The sequence below is a fragment of the Neovison vison genome, chromosome 7, assembly GCF_020171115.1.
Source record: "Neovison vison isolate M4711 chromosome 7, ASM_NN_V1, whole genome shotgun sequence".
Lineage (NCBI taxonomy): Eukaryota > Metazoa > Chordata > Mammalia > Carnivora > Mustelidae > Neogale > Neogale vison.
Window position 1 is genome coordinate 148,944,921 of NC_058097.1, and position 18,091 is coordinate 148,963,011.

Here is an 18,091-nt window from a genome sequence, read left to right on the forward strand (position 1 = left end):
ATCCCGGGACTTCAGGATCACGCCCTGAGCCGAAGGCAATCGTCCAACCAACTGAGCCACCCAGGCGTCCCTTATTTATTTTTTTAAAGATTTTACTTACTTATTTGAGAGAGAGAGAACAGAAGGGCAGAGAAGAGTAGAGGAAGAGGGAGAAGCAGGCTTCCTGCTCAGTGGGGAAGAGAACACATGGGTTGGGGGAGGGACAATGGGAGAGGGAGAGAGAAAGAATCTCACTCATGCAGACTCCATGCTGAGCATGGAGCCCAACCTGGAGCTCAATCTCATGACCCTGAGATCGTGATCTGAGCCAAAATGAAGAGTGGAATGTTTAACAGACCAAACCACCCAGGTTCCACACAATCCTGATTTATTTAAGCAATCCTCTGTTGGTGAACAGTTCATTTGTTTCTAATCTTCTGCTATTTATAAACAGTGCTACAAAGAGTGTTCTTCTACATGTCTTTGTTCATATGTGTAAGTAGATTTATATAATCAGTATGGAATAGTAGTTAGAACTTTGGGTTGGGTTTAAAACCTGACTGTAGGATACTTGGGTGGCTCAGTAAGTTAAGTGTCTGCCTTTGGCTCAGATCATGATCCCAGGATCCCAGGATCAAGCCATGCATTGGGCTCCCTGCTCAGTGGGGAGCCTGCTTCTCTCTCTCTCAAATAAATAAATAAAATCTCTCCCCTCTCAAATAAATAAATAAAATCTTTAAAAAATAAAGAAATAAAACCTGTCTGTGCAACTCAGAGGCTCATTTCTCTGTGCTTTAGTTTCCCCATCTGCAAACTAGGGATAATAATAGAACCAAGGTCATAGAGTGGGAGTGAGGATTAAAGGAGATATTGCAGGAAAAATGCCCAGTGCTCAATAAATGTTAGCTGTTGCTTGTATTTTTTTCATCTGCTGCACTGTCCAAAATTGTAGCCACTAGCCACCTATGGCTATTGAACATTTAAACTATGACTAGTCTGAATTGAGGTGTGCTGAAAGTATAAAATATGCGCCAGATTTCAAAGACTTACTATGAAAAAAGAATAAAATATTTCATTAATTTTGTATTGATTATATGTTGAAATGATAATATTTTGGATATATTGGGCTATATGAAGTATATTACTATTAATTACGCCTGTTTCTTTTTATCTTAATGTGGTTACTAAAAACTTTAAAATTATGTAAGTGGCTTGCATTTGTGGCTTACATTGTATTTCTATGGCATTGTTCATCTATATCATAAATTTCTAGAAGTGAAACTTTTGAGTCAAAGCAGTGTGAAAGAAAACTTGTCACTCTTTCTTTGAGGTGGTTGTACCAACTGCTACTCTCCCTAACAGTGTAAAAGGGTCTTTATCCCGTACTTCCCATATTATCATTTTGGTCTTTGCCAATCAGATAGATGAGTGTTATGTTTAATCTGCACCTATTTTAGGAGTAAGGTAGACCATCTTTTCATTTATTTGCATTAGATTTGTTTTCCCTTTCCTGAGATGTCTGTTAAAGGTTTTGTTCATTTTTCTCTTTGATTATTGCTCTTTTTCTTAGTGATTTGTGGGAACTCTTTATATATAAAAAGTAGCTCTTGGTCATCAAATATACCCTATCATCAAAATACCTCAATATTTTGCAGATATTTCCCCCAATATCATGACTTTATTTATATTTTTCCATGCATGATATTATTATATTTTTTCCATTTTGGGGAAAAGGTTATTTTGGTATTTTTATTGGTATCATATTTCATTTGTAGATTAATTTAGGAAGCTTCAACATGTTTATAATATTTATTGAGTCTCTTCATTCATGAACAGGGTGTATCTTTCTGTTCTTTCAAAGCTTCTATTATATACTTTAGTAACATTTTAAATATTTTTTAATAGGTCTTTCATATTTTAAGAATTTTTTTTTTAAAAGAGGGAAAAAACGGGATTGGGAGGGAGGGCCAGAGGGAGAGGGAGAGAGAATACTAAACAGGCTCCATGCTCAGTGTGGAGCCCAAGGCAGGGCTCCATCTCAAGACCCTGAGATCAGGGGCGCCTGGGTGGCTCAGTGGGTTAAGCCACTGCCTTTGGCTCAGGTCATGATCTCAGGGTCCTGGGATCGAGTCCCGCGTCAGGCTCTCTGCTCAGCAGGGAGCCTGCTTCCCTTCCTATCTCTCTGCCTGCCTCTCTGCCTACTTGTGATCTCTCTCTGTCAAATAAATAAATAAAATCTTAAAAAAAAAAAAAAGACCCTGAGATCATAATCTGAGCTGAAATCAAGAGTCAAACACCTAACCAACTGAGCACTATGGACCTCTTTCAAATATTTCTTTTAAAGTTTGTTCATGGATATATTTTGTTGCATGGATTTTTCTGTTACTATATCAGATAGGGATACTTTCTGCTACAGATTTGGAAAACTTATGAGTTTTTCTGTCAGTTTAAGCTGATAGGAATTTATTTCTCATACATGAAGTTAAGTCCAAGGTACATGGCTACTAGCGGGATTCTGTAGCTCAGTGTTGTTGCACCTGGCATCTCTGCAGTTTTTTTGGCCTTTCCTTCAAGTGTGAACATCATAGAATGGTTATACCTCTAGGCATCACATCCATATACAAAGGCAAGAAGAAATGGGCAAGGACAAAGGCTAGGAGTTTTTTCTCATGTTTTATAAATTTTCATGGTGAACCTTCAGGGCCTATGGATAGAATCTTTTTTGTGGCTTGGGATGTGGGAACATCACTCAGAGCAGTTATTGGTTTTGTTTTGTTTTTTAATTTCTCTTTTTTTTTTAAGACTTTATTTATTTATTTGACAGACAGAGATCACAAGTAGGCAGAGAGGCAGGCAGAGGGAGAGGAGGAAGCAGGCTCCCTGGTGAGCAGGGAGCCGATGCGGGGCTTGATCCCAGGACCCTGGGATCGTGACCTGAGCTGAAGGCAGAGGCTTTAACCCACTGAGCCACCCAGGCGCCCCTGTTTTTTAATTTCTGCAGGAACCAGGAGTTTCACTGACTGGGAGCAATTTCTATATTAACTGAGATCTCAGATTTGAAAGTTTTTAAAAATACCCCAGAACACACATCCTTCCTCAATACCTTTCTGTAATAATGGCAGGACTTCTATTCTGTATTTCCACTGATCGGGGATGGGGGGAGTCTCAGGTCTCCAATTTCCTACCTTCCACATGAGTATTCCAACTCAAAAACCAAATAAATAGACAGTTCCCAAACTCCAGGCAGTCACAGCATCAGCTCCACAACCTTATATCACTTTGGTTTTCCTTTTTTCCCACTGCCTGGAGTTTTCCCTTTTCTTCTTATGAACTGACCTATGCATTTTAGATAATGCTTTTCTAACATTAGCTAACATTTCAAAATGTTTATAGAGTGAGAATTTTCAGGTCATCTTGTCTACCATCTTGTTTGACACAGAGCTTAGTACATAGTACATATTCAAATGTATTCTTCTTTCCTTCATTCAGGAGGCAGAAGAGGGTAGTCCTGTCATATATTTGGTAGAAGTCATTATGGATATTCTCTAAGCAAAATGTCTTCTAAATTTGAGATCCTATGAATTCTAGAAATACACTTTATTGATTTTTGTTGTTGTTGTTGTTAACTGTTCCTAATGTCTTGTTGGTTGAAATACTTGGCAAACTGATAGCTTAATGAAATGTATTTTCATTCATTAAGTACTGAAAACACATATACTGAAATGTATATATAATAATTAACATGCTAATTATATTTCCTGATATAGACACTGTCTGATATGACATGTATTCTACTTTAATTTATATCTGAAAAATAATTTCTTCTTTATTACAGAACTACTTAATGCTAAAATTTTATAGTATGAAATTTTATGGATATCTATGATTTCTTAGATTATCTTTAGTATATAGTTATAAATCTAAGAGTATGATTGGTTACTATGGCATATGCATATTAATATGTTGTCATAATGATGCCCTGATTTTATTTTAATTGTACTCTTATTAAAGTACACTTCTAAAAATGAAAATAAAACATTATCACTTTATTGAAGAGTCCCTGTAGAATCATTATCATGGACATCCTTTGGTATTAAATTAGTCCCATGTTGATATTTTCTACTTAATTAACTTGGAACACTTCTATGTAAAGCCAAATATCTCTACTGTAGCTAAAAATATCTGGCCAACATTTCAACTACTTATAGCTGTATTTACCTATCATCTAGGTTTATTGGGAAACTGGTGCTCAGATCACATCTCCTCATGATAAAGAAATTCTGAAATGTATAGAAGAATGTGTGGAACCTTGGAATGGTTCCTGGAATGATAATTTAGTGGATACCAGCCCACTGAAGAGAGATCCTCTGCAGGACATTTGCAGGAGATACATGGAAGATCTTAAAAAGATATGTTTTCACAGGTATCCAATGGAAATACAGGGATAACATTACCACATAAGATTAACAAATAAAGAAACAGGGATAAAGATGTGTTGACTGTTCATTATATTAAAAAGATAGCTAAATCGTACCATTCACCATAGTTAAATGGTGGAAATAACCCAAATATCCATCAACTGATGAATGGATAAATAAACTGTGCTATATCTATACAATGAAACATTATTCAGCAATAAAAAGAAATACTGATACAAACCACAACGGATAAACTTTGCAAACATGCTCAATGATAGAAGCCAGTCACAAAAGACCACATATTATATGATTCCATTTATATAAAATGTCCAGAGAAGGCAAATCTATAGAGACAGAAACAGACAGAGGGTATATTAGTGATTGCCTATGGCTAGGAAGAATGGGAATGTTAGGGGATGGTGGCTCTGGGGTAGAGTTTCTTTTGGCAATAGTGAGAATTTTCTAAAATTGATTATGGTAATGGATGAAGAATCTATGAATATAGTGAAACTGAATTGAATTGCACACTTTAAATAGATGAATTGTATAGTATATTAATTACTAATTGTATAGTATATTAGGGTATATATATATAGGATATATATATAGGGTATATTAGTATATTATAAATTACTAATTGTATAGTATATTAATTACTAATAACACTGTTAAAGTTATAGCTAAATATATGTATTCTCTATACGAGATTAGGAAATTTTCTCTAAAATTTGATTTTGCCTTATTTCCTTATTTTCATAACTATTCCATAAATAGCTAATGCTATTGCTAGAAAGCCGCTGGCTTGCTGAGTATCTTTTCTTCATCCAAAAAAATAGATTTTAGCTTCTTCTCTATAGCTGATTTTAATTTTACCACAAGTACCAAGTTTTATGATATCAACTGAATAACTCTTTTCCTTTACAGGGAATTAAACTCAAAGACCACCTTGAAATTTGTACATACATCTTTCCATGGGGTTGGACATGACTATGTGCAGTTGGCTTTTCAGGTGTTTGGTTTTAAGCCTCCAATTCCAGTACCAGAACAAAAAGATCCTGATCCAGACTTTTCTACCGTTAAATGCCCAAATCCTGAAGAAGGAGAATCTGTGCTGGTATTTTTTTTCCTTTATTTAAATTATTATTAGTGTATTAAACTTCATCAAATAGAACTCATTGACAATTCAAAGATTACTTACAAAGGCTGAAACCACCTTCATTGACATAATTTAATTTCTATTGGAGCTATATATTCTGTTTTATTTGAAATCTCTTTGGTGGATATCCCTACTTCTAGGCTTATTTACTAAATTTAGTCAAACTGTATTCATTCTAAAATGACGTCAACTAACATAGTGCCTACAAGTAGGAGTATTAACATTGAATTTAACATCTGGAATACAATCTGGTGATTTGGCTTATTATTTCAGGAACTTTCTTTGAGACTGGCAGAGAAAGAAAATGCCCGAATTGTGCTAGCCACAGATCCTGACGCAGACCGGCTAGCAGTGGCAGAACTTCAGGAGAAGTAAGTAAAGCCTGTTATTTAATTAAAAGCTTAAGCTTTGAAAAAGAGGTTTTGATTTTAAGTCTTACAGGCTCATTCAAAATAATAAAAAAATAAAATAAATCTCCTGTTAAGTCCACTATCCAAAGATAACCCCTAGGTATATATTTTGACATTTCCTTAAGACATATTTGTTTTTATAAAATTATTATCATGCTACATATATTTTTTATATCTTGTTTCCCATTTGATATTGTACCGTGAACACTTTTTTCAGTCCTTAAATATTGTTTAAAATATTATAAAATGACATGATATCCCAACAGATTGCTTTATCAATATAACCATTTTCTAATCTTGGTCCTTTGGATTGCAGTGTATTTTTGCCCTTATATGTTGTGACAAATGTCCTTATATAGATAGGACATCCTATTATAACTTTTCTTAGATTAAGTAAGAGAACAAAAGTTACAGTGTAATAATTTTTCAACATACATTGTTGCCATTTCTACCCTAAATTCACCCATGGTGAGCTAGAAATAATCCTATTATTATTTTGGATTTTCATACATGAAGGATGGTAATTTATATGTCTAAGTGTTAAGAAATTTTAATGAGAAGTTATAAAAGTCTTGACTTGAATCTTCGTTCTCTCTACAGTGGTCACTGGAAAGTTTTCACAGGGAATGAGTTGGCAGCTTTGTTTGGGTGGTGGATGTTTGACTGCTGGAAGAAAAATACATCAAGAAATGCTGATGTGAAGAATGTTTATATGTTAGCCACCACAGTCTCTTCCAAAATTTTGAAGGCAATTGCACTTAAAGAAGGATTTCATTTTGAAGTAAGAACAGAGAATATCTGCGTGCTACTTTTCTAAATCAATTTCTATACATTAAAGCCACCTCCCCACCAAAAGTAACTTGTATTGATTTGATTTAAAATCCTCCCCTTTTTTCTAATTATGTTAACACTTGCTTAATCTTGTGACAGTTTAGACACCTTGAGTCAAGTCCATCCATCCAGTATGGGAATTTCTGGAACTGAGATAAGATATTCTTTAAAAATTGCATTAATGCTTATTATTCCATACAACAAAATCTGTTTGTTTGTTTTTTTAAAGATTTCATTTATTCATTTGACAGACAGAGATTACAAGTAGGCAAAGAGAGGCAGGCAGAGAGAGAGAAAGAAGCAGGCTCCCCACAGAGCAGAGAGCCTGATGCGGGGATCGATCCCAGGACCCTGGGATCATGACCTGAGCCGAAGGCAGAGGCTTTAATCCACTGAGCCACCCAGGCACCCCAAAATCTGGTTTTCATACTAAGAAAATCTGGCACCTAGTGACCTCATCAGTAACATAAACTCCATTCCAAAAAATAATCCATTCCATTCCAAAAAATAATCACGACCATTATTTAGGCTCTTCAAGTTCAGTCTTAAGAAACTTAGTCTTTGGGGCGCCTGGGTGGCTCAGAGGGTTAAAGCCTCTGCCTTCGGCTCAGGTCATGATCCCAGGGTCCTGGGATTGATCCCCGCATCGGGCTCTCTGCTCAGCGGGAAACCTGCTTCCTCCTCTCTCTCTCTCTGCCTGCCTCCCTGCCTACTTGTGCTCTCTGTCTGTCAAATAAATAAATAAAGTCTTTAAAAAAAAAAAAAAAAGAGGGCGCCTGGGTGGCTCAGTGGGTTAAGCCGCTGCCTTCGGCTCAGGTCATGATCTCGGGGTCCTGGGATCGAGTCCCGCATCGGGCTCTCTGCTCAGCAGGGAGCCTGCTTCCTCCTCCTTCTCTCTCTACCTGCCTCTCTGCCTACTAGTGATCTCTCTCTGTCAAATAAATAAATAAAATCTTTAAAAAAAAAAAAAGAAATTTAGTCTTCTAAATTATAAGTTAAGACCTAATGATTCTATATCCAAAAAAACAAGAAATAACTCTCTCTCAGCACAGATCATTAACTTTTGTGAGCCTTAGAGAGTTAAGCTAACAATTTCTATAGCTTCTGGGATTGATGCCAATTAAATTTCCTTTCCTCCATCATCTTTGTCAAATATCAGTGCAGATGTCACCTCTGGGCATTTTTCTTGCGCCACAGCCAAACTATAGGTCTTAACACTAATTGGCTGAATTAAAAAAAAAAACAACTATATCTGTTTTAATGAAATAGAACTTTCAATCTCAGGCTTAAAAAAAAATACAAATACCAGAGTGCCTGGGTGACTCAGTCCATTAAGCATCCAACTCTTGATCTCAGCTCAGGTCTTGATCTCACAGTTGTGAGTTCAAGCCCTGTGTTGGGCTCCACATCCAGCACAGAGCCTACTTAAAAAAAACAATAGGGGTGCTTAGGTGGCGCAGTGGGTTAAGCTTCTGCCATTGGCTCAGGTCATGATCTCAGGGTCGTGGAATCAAGCCCTGCACCAGGCTCTCTGCTCAGTGGGGAGCCTGCTTCCTTCTCTCTCTGCCTGCTTCTCTGCCTACTTGTACGCTCTTTCTCTCTCTGTGTGTGTCAGATAAATAAATAAAATCTTAAAAACAACAACAACAAATTGCTAAAGAACAGAAATTGAAAATTTATTCAAGCCTAAGATTTTGAATTATGGTAATGTTAACATTTTCCTCATTAATATTTATGGCAAAAATAATGTATAATGAGCACAAAAGAGAACATGATTCTAAAGACCAGTATTATAAATTTGCTTCCTTGTGTTTTTTGTTGGTTCTGGGGATGGCAGCAAAGGTTTTAGCTTTGTTTTTTTCCCACTGAGGAAGTAGAGAGGTAAATTGGGAATCATTAAGTTACTAATGGTGAGTTGTAGAGTCAGTGTCTATTACATGCTCTTTCTGTTGACTCTACAACAGCTCATGTCTTTAAAGTGAACAATAGCTCATAAGATGAAAAGTCCTCGGACCTAATTACAAAGAAGGGCTGGAGGGTATGTGCTATGGTGAGTGCTGTGAAGTGTGTTCACCTGGCAATTCATAGACCTGTACCCCTGGGGCTAAAAATACATTATATGTTTATAAAAAAACAAAAACAAAAAAAGAAGGGCTTAGTAACTTTCTTGGTTTTATTTGCTCCATGGTGTTATGGTAAGGGACACCTGGTTTAAGCATGCGCTGTGATAATGATGAAAGTACATCATTAAAAACCCAAGGGGGACTAAATCACAAGCTTCATAGGTTCTCTTATATTGTACTTATAATACAGACCCAAAGACACTTTCTGAGAAGCAGTGTAGGTGAATCCTGGCTCCATCTCTTATGTACAGCATAGTCTTGGGCAAACTCACTGAGTCTCTGAACCTGTGTTTCAGCAACAGAGTTTTTATGAGCATTAAAAGAGACAATGATATAAAGCACCTGCTAATGATGCTTGATAAATAGTAGATAATCATAATATATGTATTTATGTTACTCTGTGACTGTCTGGATCCCCATTTACAGATGTTGGATTCTATTTGGTGTAAGTCAGCTATTTCTGTGCTCAATAAATAGTAGGTTATCAGTCGTGGCAATATGAATCTGAGCACTTCCTGGCTATGTGCTTAGTATGGTATAAATTTGTGTGGGCCAAAAGCCATTAGAGAAGATCACTATGAAAGTGTTACATGGATTTAGTGAGAGGCCTTTCTCTCTATATGTCTGTGAGGAGTCACTTACTTAGAATGGCCTTCTCTTCATTTCAGGAAACATTACCAGGTTTTAAATGGATTGGAAGTAGGATAAAAGACCTCCTGGAAAATGGGAAAGAAGTCCTTTTTGCATTTGAGGAGTCAATTGGTATGTAGTAAATATTAAAATCTTTGAAATTTGAATGAGAGCATATTTTAAAGTGTAGTAATTCTGTGGAGAGGAAATTTTGTCTTCTGGTTTTATCTTTTGAGTTGTAAAAACCACAGAGAACTCAGAAATATGTAGATGCACTTTTTGTTGGGGGGAGTTGGGTGGAAGACCCTTAAAAGTACCCTAAGTACCTTCAGTATCAGTGGGCTTCATCTGTCAGTAGGCTCTTAAATTCATTGGTTCTTCTGAAGAAATGTAAAACTATTGAAATTATTTTAGGCTTAAGCTTTCCCCTTTTTAAAAAATGTGTTTTAAGGGGCCCCTGGGTGGCTCAGTTGGTTAAGTGTCTGCGTTCATCTGCCTTTGGCTCCGGTCGTGATCCCGGGGTCCTGGGTTCGAGCCCCACCTTTGCCTGGCTCCCTGCTCAGTGGGGAGCCTGCTTCTCCCTCTCCCCCACTCCTCTTCCCTGCTCCTGTGTGCTCGTTCTCTCTCTCTAATAAATAAAAATCTAAAAAAAAAATGTGTTTTAATTCTTAGGTTTTCTGTGTGGCACTTCGGTTTTGGATAAAGATGGGGTGAGCGCAGCCGTAGTTGCTGCTGAGATGGCAGCTTACCTGGAAACCATGAATATAACATTGAAACAGCAGCTGATTAAGGTCTATGAAAAGTAAGTTCTGTTATTATGAATTTCTCATTTCAATTGCCAAACTTCTCATTTTGGGGGCCCTCCTTTTGGCTTTCTAAATTTGGTTTTCGAAAACAGCCAGTCCTTTCTAAAAAGTTCTAAAACTGAAGTAAAGACTGCCACTTTCTACGTAATACTGTAATAGGCTTATCTTTATACTTTCCTGAAGAGTTATCTGAAATCTGACTTTAACACTTTAAATCTTTGTGCAGATATGGTTATCATATTTCAAAAACTTCATATTTCTTGTGTTATGACCCAAGTACCATCAAAAGTATATTTGAAAGGCTTCGTAATTTTGATTCTCCAAAAGAATATCCAAAATTCTGTGGGACATTTGCTATATTGCACATACGGGATGTTACTACCGGCTATGACAGCAGCCAGCCTAATAAGAAATCAGTAAGTACCCCCTTTTTTTTTTTAAGTTTAACGATTTGTAGTACTTTGTACTATAATAAAATAGTGGAAGTTCAAGCCTGTGAATGTCTTGAAACTAGGATTCATTGTTTTTCTTCAGAGCGGTTATAATCCCACTAACAGGCTCCCTGCCTCTGATCCTGTCCTCCTCTCTCCCCAAGTGTATGCTCCTCCCTGGGAGGTGGGAAAGAGAATTAGACAAAAAGAGAAAGGGACGGAGAGAAGGAGAATGTGTGATGTTGAAGACAAAGTCTAAAAGCCTGTCGTTTCAAAGCTCACCATTACACCTATTTGCAACTTCCCTTTTCAGTCTTAGTCCCTACACCTGCAGCCAAATAGACAACTTATAGTTTCTTATATGCATACATTTTTATGAAAAATTTCTGTATTTGGGAGCACCTGGGTGGCTCAGTTTGTTAGTTTTCTGCCTTTGGCTTAAGCTATGATCCCAGGGTCCTGGGATCGAGACCAGAGTCAAGTCAGGGCTCCCTGCTCAGCAGAGAGTCTGCTTCCTCCTCACCAACCCCCTACCCCTGCCCTCCTCTCTCTGGCTATCTCTCTCTCTCAAATAAATAAGTAAAATCTTTAAAGAAATGATAATAAAAATATCTCTGTTTTTGTTCAAGCTATTTCCCCAATCTGCCTCTCCTTCCTCTGTGGCAGGTCACACCTTAGCCATTATTTAAGACTTCAGGCAGATATCACCTCCTCCACATACCCTCCAGGTCCCATAATTAGGTATCTTCCTCCTGAGGTTTCATTATATATTGTGCCTTCCTCTTGTCATTTATCACTTTCTATTTTATTGTTATCATCGTGTTGTGCATGTCAGATCCATTTCTGACATACCTCTGTGCCTGTCAAAGCTCCTGCTTTTGTGGTAGGTGCTCAACAAATATTTAAACACCATAAATTGGGGCACCTGGGTGGCTCTGTCCTTAAGCAGCTGCCTTCAGCTCAGGTCATGATCCCAGAGTCCTGGGATTGAGCCCCGCATCAGGCTCCCTGCTCAGTCGGGAGCCTGTTTCTCCCTCAAACTTCCCCTACTGGTGTTCCTGCTCTTGCATTCTCTCTCTCTGTCAAATAAATAAATAGGGACACCTGGGTGGCTCTGTTGGTTAAGTGTCTGCCTTCCGCTCGGGTCATGATTCCAAGGTCCTGGGATCAAGTCCCACATCAGGCTCCTTGCTCAGCAGGGAGCCTGCTTCTCTCTCGCTGCCTCTGCTTGCCTCTCTGCCTGCTTGTGTGTTCTCTCTCTCTCTCTCTCTCTCTCTCTGGCAAATAAGTAAAATCTTAAAAAAAAATTAAAATAAATAAATAAAATCTTCTAAAAAAATAAATAAATGCCATTAATTGCTAATCATATGTATTTGGTTATTGTTAGGATTATTAGACTAAATTTCCACTTATAATGTTCTGATGTTGTCCCACATGCTACAGGCATAATATATTTTGGAATATCTGTCATTTCTTGCATAGAATATAGCTCATATTCCTTTTATGTCTATTCATCTAATCAGCAAATATTCATTCCCAGTTGTTGGTATCTATTTTTCTGTCTTTGTAAACTACTTGATGAGATGAACCAAATTTTTTGCTTCTTTTTATTTCACTAATGTTGTGCTTAGGAGTAGTTCTTGGTGTGATGCTTTTTTCCTATTAACCCCCTTTAAGGTTTAAGATATTCCTTATTCAAAGTGCTTTTCTGTCTGCTCTCCACAGATGCTTACAACAATTTTGTAAGGCAGTACTACAGATATTGTTAATTTACCCCTGCGGTCACATAGTGTCAAAGACCTCCTGAGTGTTTTCTTCACACTCCAGATTGCTCTCTGTGTGTTCAACAGGCATTTATCAAAGCCCTTGTAGGCACACTGAGAAGGAGCAATGACAAAGCCACTGTTCTGCACTCAAGAGGCTAGAGGGGAAATGGAAGTAAGCAGGGATTACTTTACAAAATGAAACAGACCGGGGGTGCGTAAGGTGCCATGGAAGAGCATAGGAAGGACCCTTGCTCAGATCTGGGAGGCTTACAGAAGACCTTCTAGAGGACTTCTGTGAGCTGAGTATGAGTAAGAGTTATCCAGACGTAGGAGGAACAGTGGGTATTCAGGGAGGAGCAGTGGGTATTCAGGCAAAGGAAGCACCAAGTGCTAGGTCTGGAGGTAGGAAGGCATGTTCTCCTCCAAAAAACCACCAAGAGTTCTCTACACTGTAGTGTGGAGTTTGAGGAGGAATGGCACATACGGTATGGGGGTTAGAGAGAGGCAAACTCCCAGAAGTTCAGTTATTTTGCTGTTTCAGGAATCAGGATGAGAGATGATGGGAGCCTGATTAAATCTATTAGCAGTAGTGGTGGAGAGAGTTGGACGAAATTGAGTTAAAGACTAGAATAGACAAGACTTGCTAGTTGATGGTCTGTGAGTGAAAAAGAGGGGAGAAGGGTCTCTGTCTTAAGCAACTGGTGTGTAGCAGTACCTGTAACTGAGGGAGGGGTTTCAAAGAAAGGATCAGGCTCAGACCCCTGTTGAAAGGCACCACCTCTGTCCTAGTACAACCCCCACAGTTCCCCCAAGATACCTTCACAGAGGGAGTACTAGTATGAATCCGTGTGTTCAACGTCAGTAAAGATTCATCTCCTTTTTTAACTTTTAGGTAAAAAGTATAAACTTTTATTGTACCCCAGTCAGTGGATTATTTTGCCTGCCCTCTAGGACACATGCAGTCTGCTTTGGAGACAATTGATAAACTGTCTGTGAAAGTGCTTCGAAATTGTAAAGCCCTTTGCCAACGCAGAGGCAGTTTGGACTGTGATACATAGACCTGGCTCCAACTTCTCGCTCTGCCACTTTAGCTGATTACCTTGACCAGGTCATTTACTCTTTTTGAGCCATGTCAGTAAATTGGCAGTAATATTTACTCTGGAAGATTGTTGCTGAGGCCTGGAGATCATGTGTGTAAGGTATATAACCCAATGCCGTATTATTATAAATGTTCAGTAAATGGCATATTTATGAATTATTGTGTATATAATCTTTTGTGTTTTGTAATTTAAAAAACAAATTTTTAATTGTAAAAAATACATAACAAAATCTACCACATGCAGTCCGTTGGTGTTAACTCTGTCTACCTTATTGTGCAGCAGATGTCCAGAACTTTTTCATCTTGCTGAACTGAGACTCCATGCCCATTAAACAACTCCCCACTTCCTCCTTCCCCCACCTCCTACCAATGACCTTGTACTCCTGTTTCTATGAATTTGACTCCTTTAGATACCTCACATAAGTAGAATATATTTTACAACTCCTGAAAATGAAAAAGGTACTGAGTGTAACTAAGCCATTATTCACCTTGTGCATAGGTACTGCCTGTGAGTAAAAACAGCCAAATGATTACATTTACTTTTCAAAATGGCTGTGTCGCTACTCTTCGGACAAGTGGGACAGAACCAAAGATAAAATATTATGCGGAGATGTGTGCATCCCCTGAGCAGAGGTGAGAATTGACTTTTAAAATATATATACTATATATTTAGATTTGTGTATTTATATATGTATAGGCTCTCTATTGAGATTAAATTCACATACTGTACAGCTTACCCATTAAAAGCATATAGTTAAGTGGTTTTTAGTATATTCAGAGTTGTGCAAACATCACTACACATTTTTTTTTTTACTACATTCCATGTTAGAACATTTTTATCCCCTCAGAAAGAAGCCCCATACCCGGGACGCCTGGGTGGCGCAGTTGGTTAAACGACTGCCTCCGGCTCAGGGCGTGATCCTGGAGTCCCGGGATCGAGTCCCACATCGGGCTCCCAGCTCCATGGGGAGTCTGCTTCTCCCTCTGACCTTCTCCTCGCTCATGCTCTCTCTCAAATAAATAAAAATAAAATAAAATCTTAAAAAAAAAAAAGAAGCCCCATACCCATTAGCAGTCACTTGCCACCCCCCTCCATATAGCCCTCGGCAACCACCAATCTACTATCTGTCACTATCAACTTGCTTATTGTGGGCATTTCATATAAATGGAATCATACAACGTATGGCCCTGTGTGACTGGCATCTTCTACTTCGCATGATGTTTTCAAGGTTCATCTGTGTTGTAGCATGAATCAGCACTTAATTCTTTTTTTTTTTAATTGTTTTCTTGGCCTAATAATATCCTGTTGTATAGATACAACACTTTTTTTTAAAAAAAATCCTTTTATCAGGTGGTGGACATTTGGGTTATTGCCACATTTTAACCATTACAAGTAACAGTGCTATAAACATTTGTGCACAAGTTTTTGTGTGGACATGTTTTCATTTCACTTGGGTCCATATATAGATGGAGAATTGCTGGATCACATGGTAGTTCTGTGTTTGACCTTCAGGGGAACTGCCAGACTGTTTTCCAAAGCAGTTGGACCATTTGGGAATTGAATTTCAAGATTTTGGTAGATTTTTATTACTGGGAAGGTTCTGTGAGCTTTAACTGTTATGCTGAACCTAAAGAAATGATCAATAAATAATTTATTTTCAAACATTCATTTCATATATCTAATATGATTTGACTTAATCTGCCCAATTTATTTCCTTTTAAGAGTCTGAATTGTCACTAAATTGACTTTAATAAACATATTCAAAGGCCATTTACACTTAAGCATTGGTGGTATAGTGGTGAGCACAGCCGCCTTCTAAAGCCTATTTACACTTATTAAAAGTAGTACCTTCTATAATGTTGTCACTGATCAGTATATTTTTGGAAAAGAGATGCTTTGGAATTGTCTTCAGATTCCAAGGTACATTATTTTGTATGTCTCTAAACCTTTGCATTTAAGAGATTTTTATTTTCTTTTGGGGGCAAAAAAAGGATGTCCTAAAGTCATTCAGAGTAGAGTTTAAAGGAAACCAAATTAGGGTAATGCTATATTTGGTTAAAAATAATGGATGATTATTAAAGTAATAACAAATAACCATGAAGGCAGTTGAAAAGAGGCTTTCCTAGACATGTTTTGGTCAACTGCAGTGATGACTTTGAAGCACATATTTGTAAATGTGTATTTATTTCTTAAGCATCTCATTTTTTTAGTTCCATTCCCCTTCTGTATCTGAGTCATGCTGTATCATCCCATAATATCTACTGAGTATTCTTCAAAGTATCAGGAAGCCATTTTAGTATAAGGCCTGGTATTGGTGTTCTGGACCATTAAATTGCCTGACCAAGGAGAAAAATCTAGGTATACCGAAACTCATCCATGTATCATGTACCAAGGAACTGCCTTTAATGCCGTACAACTTAAGTTTGTGATCATGGTGTTTTCTTGTGTGTGATTCCTGTCCCCCCACCCCCAACTTTGGTCTTGTTTTGTTTTAACGGAGTGAACTTCTTTTTGGTTTACAAAGTGTTTAAGCATCCCCTTTTAAAATTATAACAATTTAAACAAAATTTAAAGTGGTAAAAATCAAGAATTTCAAAACTCCCCATCTTTCTCTTCAGTGACACTGCCTTCCTAGAAGAGGAATTGAGGAAACTCATTGAAGCTTTGATTGAGAATTTTCTTGAGCCTAGTAAAAATGGACTGATCTGGCGTTCTGTTTAGTGCACACCAGTACGCCATGACTTGGCACCGGCACATGGAAGAGAACAACCAGGAATTCCATGCATTGAAGTCGTGTTAGCATTCTCTATCTCATCTGGTCAAGTATCTTTGCACTTTGATTTTCTTTCTTTCAGTGGGCTGATGAAACAAACTGTATAAGTTTGAAAGGAAATGATCTGGAGAGAAAGGATTCAAATTTTTTCATAATCTTGAACAAATGTCATTGCATTAAAAGTATTCTAGTAACACATTGTTCTTCCTTTAACAGAAAAAAAAAACAATACAAAAGTGAGTTTTCTTATTAAAGTGTGATTAAGCTTAGTTCCGTATTGTACTTGTGTATAGCACGGTTTTTTAAAAAGGTAGATAAATGTTATATAGTTGTTGAATTAGCTAAGGAAATTAATCTATAAAATTAACAAGAAAATGGCATTGCTCCCAGCATAGTGTGGGAAAGTATCATTATTACATCATAGGTATTAACTTACAAAGTAGAGTATTTGAAATTGGGTATTTCTAGCTTAGAACAGATGTTACCATATGTGTTTCAGGTGCTCTGGGTGCAGTGTAAATTTATTGTATGTATTTAAAATTCTGACGTTTACTGAACATGAAACAATAGTGGCAATGCTCCTAGTGGCTTCGTTCTTGTCAGATTTCTTAGTGCCTTCTCAGGGTATGGTATGAATTAAAACAGTGTTCCTGCATTGACTATAATTTAGTCAGTTAATTTTCAGACAGTTATTTCAGACCAAACTATGTAGGTGCTTCCCCTCTATATCAAATCAATTCGCCCTCCTAAAAATCTTATGAATGTAAATGAAAATATTAATAAAATCAGATTCAAAGTAACTGTGCTTAAGGATCTTCTTGTAAGAATTAAGTGCAATAATCACAGCCTTCAGGTAGAGAAAAAAATCCGAACTGAGAAAGGAGCTCTGAATTTATTTACAAATCTAACTTTGGAATTAAATTTTTGTAAGTAGATTTATTCCTTTATCTGAAGTAATGCTAATTTTACTAAGAAATATAATATCCAGATTTTAGATGTTACCAAATGTTAAAACTACATGTTTTAAAACTAAAGTCCAGTTTATTCTAACATCTTGCTGGCTACTATAGAATTTCTGATCTCAAGAGTATAACTTATCTTTTTCAATGTGGAAAAAATTTTTGCATATTTTTTTTCAAGTAGGCTCCATGCCCAGCATAGAGCCCAATGTGGGGCTTGAAGTCATGACCCTGAGATCAAGACCCAAGCTGAGATCAAGAGTCGGAGGCTTAACCAACTGTGCCACTCAGGCGCCCCTCAATGTGAAAAAAAATTTTGGAAGGTCACTTTTGGTTGATTCTCCAGTCTTCTAAAAATGTCTTAGTAGAGAAGTACTATTTAATTTTCTTAAAGTGTATCCTGTCCTATACAACTCAACAGAATACATAAACACATGTGATATAGCTAAGAGGTAACAGTAACAAGGCCTTGGGTGTAATCATACTAAACAAATTGCTAATGGTATTGGAGTATTTATTTCCTAAATAATAATAATAATATAACATTTAAACTAAGTAGACTAATTAGTAAATGGTATGGTTTGTGGCAGCTTTATTAGCTAACATTTGTTTGAATCCATATAGTGCAAATATAATTTTCAAATTATTGTATTGCCACTATTGTTAATTTGTTCCTTCCTTTCCTATAGCTAGATCCCATATGACTGTA

General features: G+C 37.1%; 1 protein-coding gene across 1 annotated transcript in view; it reads left to right on the plus strand.

Annotated features, from left to right (window-relative positions):
- Window positions 1-17,610, plus strand: part of PGM2L1 (phosphoglucomutase 2 like 1) — a 50,742-nt gene extending 33,132 nt beyond the window's left edge. Inside the window, exons 6-14 of the mRNA XM_044258551.1 lie at window positions 4,209-4,402; window positions 5,322-5,511; window positions 5,827-5,924; window positions 6,564-6,744; window positions 9,586-9,679; window positions 10,220-10,349; window positions 10,580-10,769; window positions 14,149-14,282; window positions 16,269-17,610. Of these exons, the coding sequence (XP_044114486.1) occupies window positions 4,209-4,402; window positions 5,322-5,511; window positions 5,827-5,924; window positions 6,564-6,744; window positions 9,586-9,679; window positions 10,220-10,349; window positions 10,580-10,769; window positions 14,149-14,282; window positions 16,269-16,371 (1,314 nt within the window). The 3' untranslated portion in view covers window positions 16,372-17,610. The remainder of the gene's footprint in view (window positions 1-4,208; window positions 4,403-5,321; window positions 5,512-5,826; window positions 5,925-6,563; window positions 6,745-9,585; window positions 9,680-10,219; window positions 10,350-10,579; window positions 10,770-14,148; window positions 14,283-16,268) is intronic.
- The last annotated feature ends 481 nt before the right edge of the window (window positions 17,611-18,091 follow it).